This window comes from Poecilia reticulata, chromosome 3, assembly GCF_904066995.2.
Source record: "Poecilia reticulata chromosome 3, P_reticulata-male-v2, whole genome shotgun sequence".
NCBI lineage: Eukaryota > Metazoa > Chordata > Actinopteri > Cyprinodontiformes > Poeciliidae > Poecilia > Poecilia reticulata.
In genome coordinates this window covers 10,174,073-10,190,904 of record NC_088832.1, presented here as the reverse complement: position 1 = coordinate 10,190,904, position 16,832 = coordinate 10,174,073, and the positions used below count along the sequence as shown (strand labels likewise).

Here is a 16,832-nt window from a genome sequence, read left to right as displayed (position 1 = left end):
TTTTTACCCTTTTGTCCCATAAATTTAAGCCAGATACATGTTTGGTCCCAGTCAGATTTTGCCAGCCTCAAAATGATTACTAATTAGTTCTTCTAGGATTTTTTTTCTTCTTCTAAATTTAATATTTTAGCTCCTCTCCAAAGGCACCAAAAAAACTGTAACATCAGGTATCTGATCATTTCTCATGAATGTAAATCAAACCGTTCTGGGACATGTCGCTGTCTGCAGTGAAGACATGCTCATTGGCAGCCTTCACCGTTTGTTCCCCTTTTATTAAATGCGAGTAGAAATTGGTCCGCTTTAAATCCCCACAGATGACGGAGGACAGGTGGTACCTCTCCAGTCCACATTCTGCAGGCACATCGACGGTCTGATTGGCTTCTACTTGGTGTTTCCTGGTCAACCTATGCAGAAAAAACACCAGCACGTTGTTATCGGTCAGGCAATGTTTTTTCTGCCGGGCTGACCCTCAGCCTGTACAGCGAGGTTTGAACCACAAATCCAGCCACATGTTAAAAAGGGACCTATCATGGTTCCTAAGACATGGTTCATTAGAGGAAGACAAAAGTTTTCCTTTAAATGTTAAAGTTTTCAACTTTTTTAAGGGATCCAGAGAGATATTTTCATACCTCAATGCAGTACACCTGTATCAAACAAGCAGGCAACATTGATCTACTACACATTTATCTCACTGCTAAATATTACTTGTTGAACTAGACCCATGTCCCAGTATGCTGGACTGTGTAATGGACACCAAGTCTTGTTTACATGTGGTACGAACAAACATTCATATTTCTCAAAAATTGCCTGCCCACAAAAAGGTGCATGACCCCTTCCAAACCTAACAGCTAGTATTTGCATACAGATTTACACATCTGGACATGTCTCCTCATACACAACTTCTTCAATTAAAGTGTACACTTTGCATTAGAAGGCAATCCACAAACATCTTTGCAAACGAGGCCCAAGAAGCATTCTGACGCAAAACCAGGAAACTGAGGGTAAATGAAACACAACGCTGGTTATAGAAAAACTTGCACAATCTTAAACAATAGAAAAGTCTGCATTACTTGTCTGAGTATTGTCTCATTTAACATTCGGTGCCAATGCTACCCACTGGATCGCTGACGAACTTAGAATCTTAGGATTCCGATCTTTCTGTGAAATATCTATCGATGGTTGTTACGGCCAGTGGCCTTGTGTATGTTTTCTTTTCCTTTTTTGTACCATCAGCAGCTTCTAATCAAGTTGACTCTACTTGGAAGTGGATGCAGCCCTGCCTTCCTGTGCCACTCCCTGAGGCCTACAGCGATTGGCTCATCAATTACCAGCTACACCAATCCCTGAAGAGGCCTCCCCCTTTAAAAACCAAGGACTTCCTGGGAGAAGGCGCGGCTGATTCTTTGTTTAGACAGCTTGCCACTTTGGGTGTTTGTTTGTTTGTTTAGTTGACTGCTGTCAACTGACTTTGTAAACTTTGATAGCCCTGATCGCTTTTGTTAGTTTTTGCCAGCTCTTGCTAGCTCGTCTTGTCCCTGTGAGGGATCTCTGAATCTCTGTTAGAGATTTGTAGTTTGTTTTTGTTTAAGATATTTGGTTTACAACCCTGATTGTTTTGTGGATTTTCTTATTTAGTACATTTTTGTTGTAAGTCCCTACCTGTTGATTATTAAGTTTTACCCTTTTATTTTTTTTTTGTTTGTCAAAACCCAAACAATAAATTCCTAAATTGTAAAACCTTACCACCTAGGTTTCTTTAATGTTACTTCCCTTTCCCCTGGCCGAGCCGGGTCGTAACAATGGTCCAAAGGCGTCTCTTAGACTTGCCAAGAAACCTCACACAATACCACCTTAACTGGTATTAGATGTGTCAACCTGTATAGAGTGAACTGGATGCCATAGGATGGCAGTACGTTTCTTTGGTATTATCCACTGACTGGCTTTACAAAGTTGCAGCGTTTAGTTTCTGGGTCCAGATCCTGGCCTGATGTCTCTCTGAATGGAGTTTGCATATTCTCCCCATGCATGTGTGGGTTTTCTGCAGGTAATCAATCTTGCTCCCACAATCAAAAAACACAACTTGAGATTGCATAATTAGCCACTCTAAATTGCCCTGAGGTGTGAGTGTGTATGCATGCATGTCTTTATTTTTCACCCTGTGAACTGTGATGGACTGACGACTTGTGCAGCGTTCACACTGCCTCTTTATGTTAACTTTGAAAGTTAGGTGTCAAATAATTGAGACGTTATTCTGTTCTATTTCTAAAAAATGCCAATCTTTTATCCACTGTGCCATGATGGGGGTACGAATTTGATTAATTTTAAGTGATTTGGGATAAGGCTTGTTTTTGGATTGCTTGTTTTCTTGTTTTTAAAAACCTGTCTGAAATAAATAAATCAAATCAAATTAAGGCTGTAAAACAACAAAATATAGAAAAAGGGACGGGCTGTCTGCACTTTATGGTTGCACCGTATGCAGCAAAGCAGGTTACATTTTATATGCAGTAAACACTTTTATACATGCAGCGTGTTTGATGTATCCTGCTGATCAGCAGGAAGCCTAACGGCATAAAGCAAACTTTCTTTCATTTTTCTTTGTAGATCTTCTCATTTCTGTCTCTCTCTCTCTGTGACATGCCATAGGTGCGTGCGTGTGTGTGGGGGTGTGTGTGCGTGTGTTTGTGTGTGTGTCCTTAGGGTTTAATTTGAGAAAGAATGCATGTGACCTTCTGTAGGATAAACCAAGTTTTGATGGTTGGATATCCCTGCAAGTGTAGTAGAAAGAAATTATGTGGTTCTTTTTTTTTTTTCTTCTTCTTTAGGTGGCGGGTCTCTTCAGAGATGCGAGTATTGGGAATGCAATCAATGTTGCGGTTGTTCGTCTCATCCTTCTGGAGCAGGATGAGGTAAGCCCTGGTTGTGTGTTGATGAGGTGATGGTAAGATTGCACAAGGTTAAACTTATTTCTGCGAGGCAACACTGATTGCAGTGTGAAATAGTTAATTAAAAATAATCACTGCAGGTCACAGCCTGGATTTCAGAGCCTTTGAGTTAAATTCAGTTTATTTGCTAACCTCATCGCCTCGCTTGTTTAAAAAGCCAGCGTAGAAAACATAGGACTGCTCTATTTGACAGTTCCTTAAATTCCTAATCCATTTTTAATGTTTAATATTACTGAAACCATAAATTTGTTTGTTTTTATCTCTTTGCATAGGCATGAATATGCAGTTTTGTGAAAAAGTATTTCCCTCCTCACAGGTTTAGTTGTTTTGTTTTTTTGTCACACCTACATGTTCCTGATCATCAATTATTAATACATCAGACAACAAACTTTTGTGAATACAAAGACAGTTTTGAAAATGTAATGACATTATTAAAGCTGCAGAAGGTTTCCACATTTCTGATAAAGCTGCCACTACGTCCTGAGAATGTGAGACAAACAATCTGTGGAGAAAAAATCTACATGTATTTTTTTATGAAAGTTACCTTCTGCAGCTTTTAAGAGACAAGCTACCAAAATTCACATGACGCTGAGAGAAAATGTAATCTTCCTCGATCACATTGACATCTAGACTTTAACTAGGCTACTCCAAAGTTAATTTAGGTAATTTTTGATCTTGAGTCATTCAGACATTGACTTGTAACATGTTTGTTCTCTTTCTAAACTACTGTGGTAGTTTACACCTGATGTAACCAGAACCAAAAGTTCTTTTTTTTTTATCTCATCATTCCACAGAAAATCTTTCCTGGAGTCTTGGGGAAAAAGAAAAAAGCCCAATTCAAATTTGCCAAGAAACATTTTGATGATTTTCTTCAGCAGTATTTATTTATTTTATTTTCTGGGATGCATCCCTTTATGGCGCAATAACTTTGACATCATCAACATGAATCTTTACTGAAGCAAGTGAGTCCTGAAGAGCTTTAGATGATGATCTGGGTTGGATGATGACCTCGTAGTAGGGTGAGGAAAGCATCGCAGGTTTTCCATATTTTTTTTAGTTTGTTATTTTTTTAATTTATGGATACGGTTCCCACTTGTTTAGTTCATGTCAGACACATTTTCTCCAAAGGATTTCTTAACTATACATGTCTGCACATAACCAGGCCACCATGAAACACTAAACACACATGTCTAAATAAATCACAAAATCTTTGGAAAAGGGAAATTGTTTTAGTTATTAAAATATAAAAAGTTAAATACACTGCTGTTTAGATTCACTGCAAACATGTTGATTAAATTTCAAACATTTATTTCTAATAACTGTGATTCTGCCTCACAACTAATAAAACCCCAATTTCAGATTCTCAGAGAATTTGAATATTTTAGGCCTTTATGTCTAATATAATAAAATAAAATAAATAAATAAATAAATAAATACATAAAAATTGATCATTTAAAATCATTGAACCACAGAAAGGTATGCATTTTATTGTGCAGTCTAGACATTCAGAGCCTGCATCAGGCCTCTTTCGACTCATTTTGACTTATTTTAATATGATCTAGTGCACTTGTGGATTTACCATTCGATTTTCACTTGATTAACCAACTAAAGTGTAAAATAAACGCATATCTTAACTTTCGTGATGTGGTTTTGCCTCCAGCACACCACTAATAAATATTTCTAATTGGCTGCAGCTGCATATAAATGTCCTCATCTGTGAGATGCATTTATCTCATCTAATCCCATCTGATGCAGTAGATCAATCTTCCCTTCAACTTTGTATTTATTTATTTTTTTTCTTTTGCGGTGTTCTCACAGAGGTGTGAGATACTTGGGGTCCATTTTAATTAGAGCCATGTGTTTGAAGAGGAACATAAACCTGTTTGAGCTCCAATTTTTTTTTCGTCAGTGTTTGATGCCATGAAAGTGAAATAATTTAATGAAAAATATATGCACAACAAGCATCCGCACGGACGTGTTAATTAGAGTGAGTCTGTGCCTCAGATGTTCGAGAGTTTATAGTGTCAATAAAAATGACGTGGATAAACATTTTTCCTTTGCAGATAAAGTTAATTGTATGCCACTGCTTAATTTGACTGAATTAATCATGACTATCTCTTCTGGCTTTTCTGTGTGGAAAGCGAGTCCGTTCTGTTTGTAATCGTGTTGAAAATGACTCGCAGTATGTTTAAGTTCAGTCATTTAATCTTTCTCTGCTGTGTGGAACATTTAACACTTTAACATCAGTTAAAAAAAAACAAAAAAAAAAGCTTTCCTCCTCTGTCCGTTGCCATGATGCATCTTTTTTTTTTCTTTAAAGTTTCTGTTAAAGTATCAGATTAACCAAAGAACTGATGGTGTAGTTTAGTTGAACTTGAATCGTTTTAGGAATATTTACATTCTGTTCTCTTTCTTTTTTTTCCCCTGTTGTACTTATGATGGATGCCTAAAAGGATGATCTAAAGATTACACACCATGCCGACAACAGCTTGAACAGCTTCTGCAAATGGCAGAAGAAACTCAACATGAAAGGAGACGAACACCCGCTGCACCATGACGTAGCTGTTCTGCTCACCAGGTAATTCCCAAAGAACTCATTCTCTCTAAAATATATTGTAAATCACAAGGCGAAGCCGTTAACCATGTCTTGCATATTTTTTTTTTGCTGGATTTGCTTTGGTTTGTCTGCAGTCATGAAAGCAGTGAGCTCTGCTTTACCTTCTGTAGGGCATCATACATAAAACAACATACAATATAAGGGGATGCTTGAGGTTGGCCGCCGGGTGTGTTGTGCTAACTTTAGAGGAAAGATTTTGACCATAACTTCACTGTCGGTTTGAGTGTTGCTGCAGGTTGTAATAAGACTTTGCAGAGAAGTGTGCCTTTTGTAGCATCAACAGAAAATATGCCTGTAACTGTACTTCTAGTTTGAAAAAACATTCATTCCCTTTGAAATTTTTCCACATTTAGTCACATTAAAACCTCAAACTTCAATTTGTTTTTGGTGATTTTTATCTGATAGACCAACACAAAGTAATTATTATTTTTGAAACATAGTGATGAAAAGCACTTATTTTATTCTTTTATTCTTCTTTACGACAAAAAAAGGGGATGCGGATTTGTTTTCAGCCCTCCTTAGTCGATACTTTGTTAAAATGTATTTTCAGGCAAATGGCGTCAGATCTTCTGTGGCATGTCTCTACCAACTTTTCTAAAGAGAAAACCATTGATCCATTTTATTAGCCAAACACATTAAACTCAGTCTTCAAACCTGATTTTCATACTTGCCACAGATCCTCATTTGGATTTAGGTTTGGGTTTTTAGCCATTCCAATCCATTTAATGAACCTTGATGTAAACCGTCCTATTGTAGGACGGTTTACATCGTCCTACGGTTGTTGTCCTTCTTAAAGGACCCAGTCTTTAAGACCCAGTTTTTTTTGTTTTTTTTAAGGTTTTGTTGGCTCTAGTTTGTTGGCCTTTATTTGAAAGTAGTTTCACAGGAAAGAGAGTAATGAGAGAGGGGGAAGACATGAGGCAAATGTCCCCAGGCCCGGAGTCGAACCTGCGACTACCGGCACAAGGACTAAGTGGGTTGTGCTTTGCTTCCTTCATATAAAATAAAATGAGTTTTATAGCTGTAACATTTAGGAAATTATGTTTAATGTTTAACAGGTATATATTACTGTGCTGTATCTTTCACTAGTGCTTATTAGTTTTTCTAATCAAGCTTTTCTAATTTCTATATTTTCTAAAATATAGAAGAAGGAATGATTTTGTTATTGAATCCCCATGTAAGACTGATCAGCTCCTTATATCGACCTTTTGTCAAGAGATTTCATTCAGCTCATTCATGGATAAAATCAGTTCGCCGTCCTCCTATGTAGGACAGCGGGGAGCCTGGCATGCTGAGTGATCTGAAGGGATTTCTTTATGGCTCATCTGTAATGTGATATTATTGTGGGAGTGTGTCAGCAGTCATTTTGCCCGGCCAACTTCAGACATTTGCTTCGGTCCCAGTCTGCCCTAAATTATTAATGGTTGAGAAAACAGCAATCATATCTGGGCTGTCCCAGTTAATAAAGTGTTTAACTTTTATTCTCGCTCTCGAGCGGACACAAGTAAAACACTGCTATGTACGTATATATGTTGAATACGTGACTTTAAAAATTATTCTTCATGACTCCTTTTGATTAATAGACCCAACTCATTACTGTTGCGTTCACTAGCTTTGTTGAATTCTTTGCTGCATTCTGAGTGTGCAGAGCAATTAAAGGAACAAAGCCAATGCCCTTTTCCCTCTCTCTCCCTTTCCAGAATGCATTCTGCTCATATTTGAGGTTGACTAAGTTATAAAGCCTTATTTTCAGTGATTAAAATCATCAGAATTTCTTAGATCTGCCTAATTTGCCTTCAGCTCTAGAAACCTGAATTAATGCATAAATGCATCTTTCAGACTTTGCCTGAGGTGACAGATATTCACTTTTCAAGGCCAATGTGATGTTGAGATTCTTTCGTTATTAATTCCAAGTTTTGTAAAGATTTAAAAGCATAGGATTACCAATAAAGGCTGAACATGTAGGGAATTATTGAACATCACTATAAACCGAGAAATAAACTTTTTCATAAATTAAAATTTGTCATCCGTGTGGTATAATAGTGTGTACATATATATTCAACACAAGAGTAAAAATCTGATTTATACTTTGTGGCAGTTAGTTGGCAGAAAAAATAAAGCTCATCTCTTAGAATCAAATTAATAAAACATAGGCCTTTTTGAAATACTGCTTATCTGCTTAGACACAGGAAATTTACACTTGGTAAATTTAGGAAAAGTAAAAATCAGATGTTTACTTTGTGCTACTTGTCTACCAGAAAACGCACTTATCTCTTAACAACAGATTACCAACAAATATTATTGCTCAAAAAACATAAGATTTCTGCTGCTCTTTTGAAATACTACTTATTTTACACCACTTAATACTTAACATGAATTGTGCAGTTGGTGAATTTTGCAGAAAAGTGAAAGTATATATATTTGTAGTAAGTTTTCCGCCCAGGTGGCATCTCTGTGGATCTAACTGGAAGCTCTGCCCTCCTCAGTCTTCTGTTGGTAATTAATCCTCTCTGAAAACTGTCATGTCCTCACACAATAATAAATCAGACAAAAACACAATCTTTATAGTGTAAAAGCCCAGGAAGTACATTCTGTTTTGCTGTGTGTTCCTCCAACCAACAGTCTCCCCACTTGGAGGACAAAACACATCAGATGTCAAAATGTATCATTTTGTACTCACACAAGTAAAACCACAATGGTGCATGGGACTTGGCAAAAAGAAGCAAAAAGACTGGCCCTTTTAAAACGTCATATTGTGAAGACACAAGCAGCATTGCACTGTCACATAGAAGTGCGACGCTGTGACATCAGACTGCAGTGGTTCCTGCGTTTTTCTCTCTACATCTGCACACGTTTTAGTGTGCAGATGTATGTAAACTTCTGGTTTCAGCTGTATGCCAAAAAAAACCCGCAACACTGAATGTTGCCTAATTTTGTCTAAAATGTTTAAAAATATATATCATTTTAATTTAATTTGACATGTATGTCTTTCTAAATATTAAGCATATATTTATTGGTGTAGTAATGTTAGAATAAACCGTAGAAGGAATCTCAAGAACGGTTAAATTTAGGGCCGTTTTATGTTATGTTTTCATATGATCCTTCAAAACCTGAGATGAAAATTGTAAATTACGTCTACTGCATCTCTTGAAGTAGAGCAATAATTTGTCAATGAAACACGGTTATCAATATGAACAACTAACAACTAATTAAGGCTGACTTCAAAAGTGAAACCATTTCTACTCATCTCTGAACTGCATTCAGAGATAGTTGTTCAAAGGAAAGTTGTTAGGTTAAATAGGGTTTTATAGAATTTCTTTCCTCTATGTCTATAATCTCAAAAGTTTATAAGAGACACTTTGCCTTTGTCATGGATGCTAATTTGCAAGTCTGACTTTCTACTCCATATGTTCTGCAATAGTCAATACAGAATCTAATTACTGTGGAAATCTCAGTGGCAACATCTTAGATAACCATCTAGCAGAGACACTCTGTTCTTTGAAACGTTAATGAGGATGCTGTTTCTATAAGTCGGGCAGAGACACGTTTTTCCACTTCCCTTTGGCTTGGGCAGTGACCCCTGAAAAGAGATGTGTGGGAAAAAAAAGACTTATCTCAACCGTAATGTGAGTATTGCTCGCATGTAATTTCTTTGAGTTTGTATGGTGACAGGTAAAAATAGCCCAGGAGAGCGGCAGACTGGTTGCACGGTTGAGAAACACTGTTCTAGCTAAAGGTATTTAAAAGTTTCAAGTTGCAACCAGATTCAAACTTGCTATTATATTTAAAATGTCCAAATCCAGTTAGATTAATTATACACCTATACAAATGTCCTTGCTGCTGATGTCACAACAAGAGAAAACAATTACAAGATCAAAAACGACATGACAAAAGTGGTTCACCAGCTTACTCTGGGGCTCTACCTTAAAAACAGAATTTAGTTGGATTGAAAACAGAATTATGAGCCAATGTCTTACAGGGGGAAGACGATTCAGACAGCAAGGTTGGTTTGTGTGCGAGAGAGAGAAACAAAGCAACAAGAAAATTGGCACCCAACTGGAGAGGATGCCAATTACTGGGTTTTTAACTCAAAGGTAGCAAAACCCATTGAATGAGAAAGTTTGGGGAAGTTTGTAGAAAGATCAAAGTTTAGCAAAAAAATAAATGAGATCTTACCTCTCTGAGTCCTTTCCTTTTGATGTCCTACTTTCATCTCCTTCTCCAGCTCTAAGATAATGTCGTTCACGCTTAACTTTCCACCCACCCGATGTTCACATCACCCGAGATATCCTTCATGCCACCTCTGTCCTCGCTCACTTCCAGGTCGATGCGCTAAATCTTTCTGCCCTGACTGAGTCACCGTTTCTGCATGCTGAAAAAAATAAAATACATTTTTCTGGCAACAGCTGCATTCATTTCTTTCCGTTTTAAATTGACGTATTATGTTGTTTTCATCTGGACGCTGAATGAAATAAAAATATCGCTTGGCATGTAATCGCTGAATGAATAAATTAGCTCAGCTGGCGGGCGAAGAGGTGGATGACTAACCCTCGCTCTCTGCTTCTCAAAGGAAGGACATATGTGCAGCCATCAACATGCCATGTGAGACCCTGGGACTGTCTCATGTGGCGGGAATGTGTCAGCCTCATCGCAGCTGCAGCATTAGCGAAGACACGGGCCTCCCCATGGCCTTCACTGTGGCACACGAGCTGGGACACAAGTAAGGTTTTTGTAGTGCACTATCATTCTTGCAGTAAACAATTTTCTTTGCAAAATAACTCGGCCTACATCTCAGTGGCTATTTGTCTAAATGATTTGGTCCAAGAATTGCTTTCACCTGTCTTTTTTGCTCTTCCTGTGGAGTTTACTTTTCTTGTTCCGCCACAAATAGGCGTTCAGCTATTCAGAAAACGAAGCCTGGCTTTATTTGCAGAGTTGCTCAGGGGGTTGTAATTTTACTTCGTCCACATCCATGATGATGGTGATAATGAGATTTTTTCTTTTTTTTTTTCTTTTTGCATTTCCACATGAACTTGTTGTGACACCAAATTTTCTCAATGTTCTCTTAAATTACCATCGAGGCCTTGCTTATTTCATTTGCATGTATTCCACTTTATTTCACTGAGTGTTTTGCTTGTTGGTTCATTAGATTTTATGACATTAATTCAGATTGGGTTTTTTTTTTCTTTTTTTTTTATTCCTGAAGCAACTAAAAACAGATTTAGCTTTAAAAAAAAACACCCAATCATCCACTTACAGGAGAAACAACCCAATGACAACAGCAGCATTCTAAGGATTACAACATTGTTTACATGAATACTTTTCATTAATGAATCACTCAGTTTAATTTAATTACACAGTGGGTATGTGCAAACTGGTAAAGTATGAATAAGGAACCAATTATCTGCTCAATTGAATGTTGATTTAAACACATTTAATTGGTTATATGAAACCCTAATTAAATAAAACGTTGGCTGCACTTCATGTCATTTTGCATTGTCTTGACAGTGAAATTCAGTCACTCAAACAGCGTGCGGTGCATAACTTTTCCTTCCACTTGACTGTTGTGCAAAAGTCCTGCTGCGGTTGGATTTCCGCTATAAACTTTACTCAAAGTCACCTTCAGCACTTTACCCTTGATTACATGTTAAGAAGGAGCCTGTTTTTTCCGCTCCAGCCGCACGGTTAGTTCTGCGTGTATCTTGGGGGTGTTTGTCAAATGTGTTACCAAGTCTTGGATTGACAGAAGCCCATTGTGAATGCTGGGCCTTTCTAAAAAGAGAAAATGCATTCATTAATTCTCCAGTGGGCTCACAGTCAAAGACTGTTATTCAGAGGTTGAGGGAGCGACGGTACAAGAAACTTTCTCACAAAGAAGAAGGTAAACACACTGAGCTACGTTTGGTTCTGCTCAGATTCTCATTTCCCCTTTGGGTTGTCTGTGGTTACTAAAGACATTATGACACCTGCTGCCTGTTGTGTACAAAAAACCTTAGTTTTATTATCTGATTGGTTCACTTGCATAGGTGGAAGATTAATGAGGCAGCTGCCAACTGTCTTTACATGGAAAATGTTTATTACCTCATATCAAACTAAAAATATCAAGAAGAAACGACAGAATATAAATTCTTTATTAAAACATCCTTCATGAATCCTTAATAAAGACGTCTGAAAAGGTTGGAAAAAGTAAATCTTTTTGAGAGTTCTGTATACATGTACCCATATGGGATTCTTATTGTAGATAGTTTTAAATAGAAATACTTTTGTATTCTGTTATCAGTGTTTTCAATTTCATTGATCTTACTTGAAACGTTCAGAATAATTTTTCGTGATTATTTTTATTTTTATTATGTTTATTTTTATATAGACTCATCATGACTTGACAACACTAGAAGAATTAATCTGATGTTAGTTGCATGCTTTGTCAGGCTCTCTGCTGCTGTAGCCAGCCAGGATTCTGCAGCCGTACAGATATTCTGCTCTTAGCTTGCCAGTATTTAAAGCAGCATTATTCTAATTAAGATTAGTTTTTAGCTTTTTGCGTTTTTAGCAAGCAGAAAGGTTTCCCAACATCTGAAAATGTCTTTCTTGAGAGCAAGAGAAAAGTGTAATAACTCTCTTTTAGCCAGATGACTGACTGTGCTCAGCAACAGGTGGTGGGAGAAAAATCTAGTCAGACACGTTGTATGTCTTTGTGTGTGAAATGTATCCTGAGACAGTAATCTTTCATTTTATATCCGTAGATGGAATAAAGTATGTACATAGTATCATCCAAATCAATTCAGAAATTTCAGAGTAAGCCAATGTGTGGTTCTGTGTGTTGAAGCGTGATTTAATATGACAAGACAAACCAAGTGAATTATATTGCGGATCTCGGCGTCCATAAAATAATTAACATAATTAATCCATTTCCTTTCACAAACAGGATTTGTCAAACTAGCGGACCTTTTGCAAAACCCTGTTTTCAGCTGTGTGGAATAAATTAGGCTTATTACAACATTAGAAACCTGGCAGTGTGTGGATGTGCCCAACACTCTCAGCAGTGAGCAGCAGAACGTGTTTTCGCTGCTCACTGCTGTTCTTGTTTGTGACATCCGCCCTAAACGCAGCTCTGTTCTGGTTCCTGACAAAATGTCCTGTCAACTACAACGTTTTTATTTATTGATATTCATTTTCATGAATCTACACATATTTACCTTTAACAGTAGCAAAGGTGAAGAGTGTTTTCATTAGTTACGATGGTGCTTCAAAAGACGATGTAATTGCGCCACACTGTCAATTTGTTAACATCTGTTTGCCTCTTGGCTACTCGTCTCCTTTCTTCTTCTGCTTGTCGTATTTTATTTTACAGCTGAAATAATTATTTTACGGCCGAGGCCAGTCTTGTTCATATGTGTTTTACATTTATTATAATTAGACAATATGACGAGGTATTATAAAAACAGACATTTATTTACACTGTAAAGAAAGTCGGGTTAAAGACTACAGCTGACATGTATTTGTGTATGAAATGAGATGCTTTATTACGTGTGCGGTTTTCATCAGAGTAGAAAGAAGTGAGAGCTTGCGAAAGCTATTCTGCCCATCCACTTCAAAATGAATAACCTTCACATTTTACCTGTTATATCACCGTCATCTCACTTAACCTGTTGCTTTTTTGAAAACGTGAGATGAGTAAATTGCTAAAGTGCCAAATGAAAATTGAAATTGTGAGTCGGTAAGTCAGTGTTGCGTCCAGACATTTAGGGGAAGGTGCATTTCCTGTAAAGTTGTGGCATAAATATGGCTATTTAAGCATTATTGTCTGCTATTTACCTCTATTTTTGCAAATCAAAATATTAAACGTGTGTTCAATGTGTTGTGATGATGTCCTTCTCAGCCTTTCTAATTAGATCCCAGCAATCATTAAACACTTTCCTATTTACCTCACAGACGCTTCCTTGCATCTCGGCTCCTCTTTACAACAGTTATTGCAGTTGGGCCAAGTGTTAAACTGTGACAGACGTTAGTTTAACAGTACGCTACATTTAAATACTAATAAAACAATTTTGCTCCCTGAGCTGGAAACTTTTTGTAGCGTGCATGGAGCAGAGCAAGCAGGGAAATTCACCTCGTTTCTCCTCCGTAGTAATTCACTACAAAGGTTTGAATATCAAAGCAAGCTGTGCGCCAGGTGATAAAGAGCCTAAATGAAAATAAATTAATCTTGTGAGACTGGTAAGAATTGTTAACGATTATGAAACATGTGCACCGGGCTGAGAGGAGTTGGCTTTTCCGCATGCATTTAGCATTTTCTTTCAAGGAGCATCTTTAGAAAAACCGTAGATACGCCGGGCTAAACTTAATTCTGAAGGGAGTATTCATGTTGCCGAGCTTTCATCCTCAAGAAGAGCACAGCGCCGCCGCACCTGTAATGTGACGGCAACCTTTATTTTCTTGAAAGTCTTTCGATAGAAGCGAGCTGCAGCTGACAAAGTGAAGAACAAACAGGCTCGTGTTTATCACCGGTTTTCACAGACTTTATTTGTTGCACTGGCTGATTGAGTCAATAGCTGCTGCTCCCACAGCAAATGAGTTGAACATTAAACATTGACTTCAAAGCCGTAGAATCCAAACAGTTCGCAGACAGACAGACAGACAGACAGACATACAGACGTGTCTCCTTTTGTTACCAAAAGTAGCTTTATGTTGATGTATGTACTGCATGCCATGCCCACTCACATTAATTTCCCCTCTTGTGGGATTTGCTTTTATGTCGCAGCTTTGGGATTCAGCATGATGGCAACGGTAATGACTGTGAACCCATTGGGAAACGACCTTTCGTCATGTCTCCACAGCTCCTGTACGGCACCTTCCTGCCCCGGTGGTCCCGCTGCAGCCGTCGGTATATCACCCGCTTCCTAGAGTGAGTGTTGCTTGATATGTTGGACCACACAGCTGTCTGAATGTGCAAGGTTTTGTGATTCGAAAAGTTATTTTTTTCTTCTGCCTGTGTTAAGTCACACCGGGGTATTTTACAACCTTTTTGCACTAGAGCCTGACCGCTCGACTGACTGACAGTCTTCTGATATCGACTCTGCATGAAGCAACCCTGGTGAAGTAGGTTGTAAAAGTAGCGGCTGGTACCAGCGAATAACTCTTGGAATCAATATTGTCCAACAAAAGAAGAAATCAAAAACAATATAATGTTTCAAACGTTGCCATCCCCAGTTTGATGGAAAAGCATGATGGGTTGCTTTTACCTCTTCCACCAGCAGCTCTTTCAGAGTTTCTTTGCCTTATCATATAAATTTATCTCACTGACATAACATTAAGTCACACCAATCCTCTACATATCCACTGTTACTTCATCCTTTAACCTTCTGTGTAGTCCTGCACTTTCCTTCTTCAGCACGTCTTCAGTAACTCCAGGCTTTCTGCCTGACTCAGCTTGTCTATTTAGGGTAACGCCTAATAACATTTCTTGATATCTACTCTGCCTCTGGTATTTTTCTTAGACTCGCCATCTCCAACAGCTCACATCATGGTACATCTCACATCTAACTTTCACTTTCACCGTTAAAACTCTCCGTCTTCATCTGAGATGGTTGGTTTCTGGTGCTTGAACACTTTTCTTCCTTCAATATTTCACCTTCTTTTTGTCTTCTACGTTCCACTTGTCCCACTTTAATTAGTGGGTAAGATAAGTATTAAACCTGTCAACATTTTTCTCAGTACCTCTTTTCTAATATATCCTGGTGTAACATGGTTGATGTCTGTAACAACCCAAGTAATTCTAACACTATAAGATATAACATATATAATTAGTTCAAATGTGATAAGTGAAATAAAGTGGAGTAGTTACTGGAGGAAAGCATGAACAAACAAAAAGAGTTGAATCCAGCCTGAGGGCTGCTTTTATAAACTTTTGACTGTTTCGTTAAGTCCCATTGGTGGAAATAAGATCATTTCATCATAAATCAGCTCAGATCAGATGCCTTAAGGAAAACTCACAGAGGTCTTAAAGACCTGAAAATAGCAGGCACAGTTTTTTTCCCTGTGAAAACGACAAATATTATCTAAATATTACAGACCTTCTGCTCATTCACTGGTCTGTATTCTTCACTGCTGAAGAAAGAAAACATCTTGAAGCTTTTTAAAGTTTGTGCAGAAGATTTTGAAAAGCTGGCAGAAAATAATCAGCTCAAATGAACTTAGCTGAAATATTTTTTTTATATCTTTGCACACATCATGTTTGGAGAAAGGAAGTTTCTTCACACCATCCCCTCCCAACAACAACAAAAAACATGCTGAAATGTAAATTTATGTGAGTTATGATACAGCATATGGGCATTCATAAAACAAAATGAGAAATTCAAAGTAGATGGATCTGTTTCTGGGCATTGGTCCCACACATGCAGCCAAAGAAACTTAATTGGTTTTAAAAAAATAAAGTCAAACTGCTAGTGTAGCTCACTCAATCGTATGAGTGGCATCCAGCTGGAAATCTATGGAAAGAAGTGAAGATCAGGTTGCCTGGAACGGATCCCCAGAACCTTTGAGATTTAAAAACACCTCATGTGGAACCCACTGTGTTCCCACTGTGGCTCTGATATCTTAAAGCCTTTTACTCATGCTCAAATAAAAACCTTATTTAAGCAACATTGTAGAGAGTGCACAGGAATCTCATTACCGGTACCATAGATTTCTTAAGTCTGCTCAATATTTCCGCTTTGTTTCGTATATATAACTTAAGTTGTGGAATAAATTGCTTGCTTGCATATCTTTGTAGATGACTTTCTTACTTTCGTCTGCCTTCTTACGTACCTAATTTGCAGTGAAATTTTTCATGTGAAATCGACTTTTTGAGCTTTATATCATGTTCTAATCTTATCCCCTCATCAAAGTCATACACGGAGTGTTGCTTTGATTCTTTCACATATATTTGCAAAATATTTTAACCTGCCTTGGCTGCCATTTTGGGGTGCCTAAGCGTTTGCTCATGCAGTTCGCCCCCGCCTCTTTACCCAAAGCTCCTCCTTAGAGCTTCAGCCGAGCTTTGCCTCTCTCTCTCTCAGCTCCTCCAGTCCAACTGCTGAGGTTGATGCCAGGGTGAGTGGGGATTCCCTGTTTTTCATTGTGAGTTTCTAAAACAGGCATCGGTCACATGTTGCTGACCAAAGGAGAGTCAGGTTATTAGCAGACGTAATGTAATTAATATAATTAAATATCAATAAAATACATATTCATATTGGAAACCAGGAACTATTTACTGAGAAATTAAGTATCTGTCT

General features: G+C 37.8%; 1 protein-coding gene across 3 annotated transcripts in view; it reads left to right on the top strand.

The window, feature by feature from the left end:
* The window catches only part of adamts7 (a disintegrin-like and metallopeptidase (reprolysin type) with thrombospondin type 1 motif, 7), a 137,888-nt gene that overhangs the window by 34,639 nt on the left and 86,417 nt on the right, over positions 1–16,832 (top strand). For all 3 annotated transcript variants that reach the window (XM_008404673.3, XM_008404672.3, XM_081605041.1), the window contains exons 5-8: positions 2,823–2,906; positions 5,396–5,520; positions 10,130–10,279; positions 14,321–14,464. In XM_008404673.3, the coding sequence (XP_008402895.2) occupies positions 2,823–2,906; positions 5,396–5,520; positions 10,130–10,279; positions 14,321–14,464 (503 nt within the window). The remainder of the gene's footprint in view (positions 1–2,822; positions 2,907–5,395; positions 5,521–10,129; positions 10,280–14,320; positions 14,465–16,832) is intronic.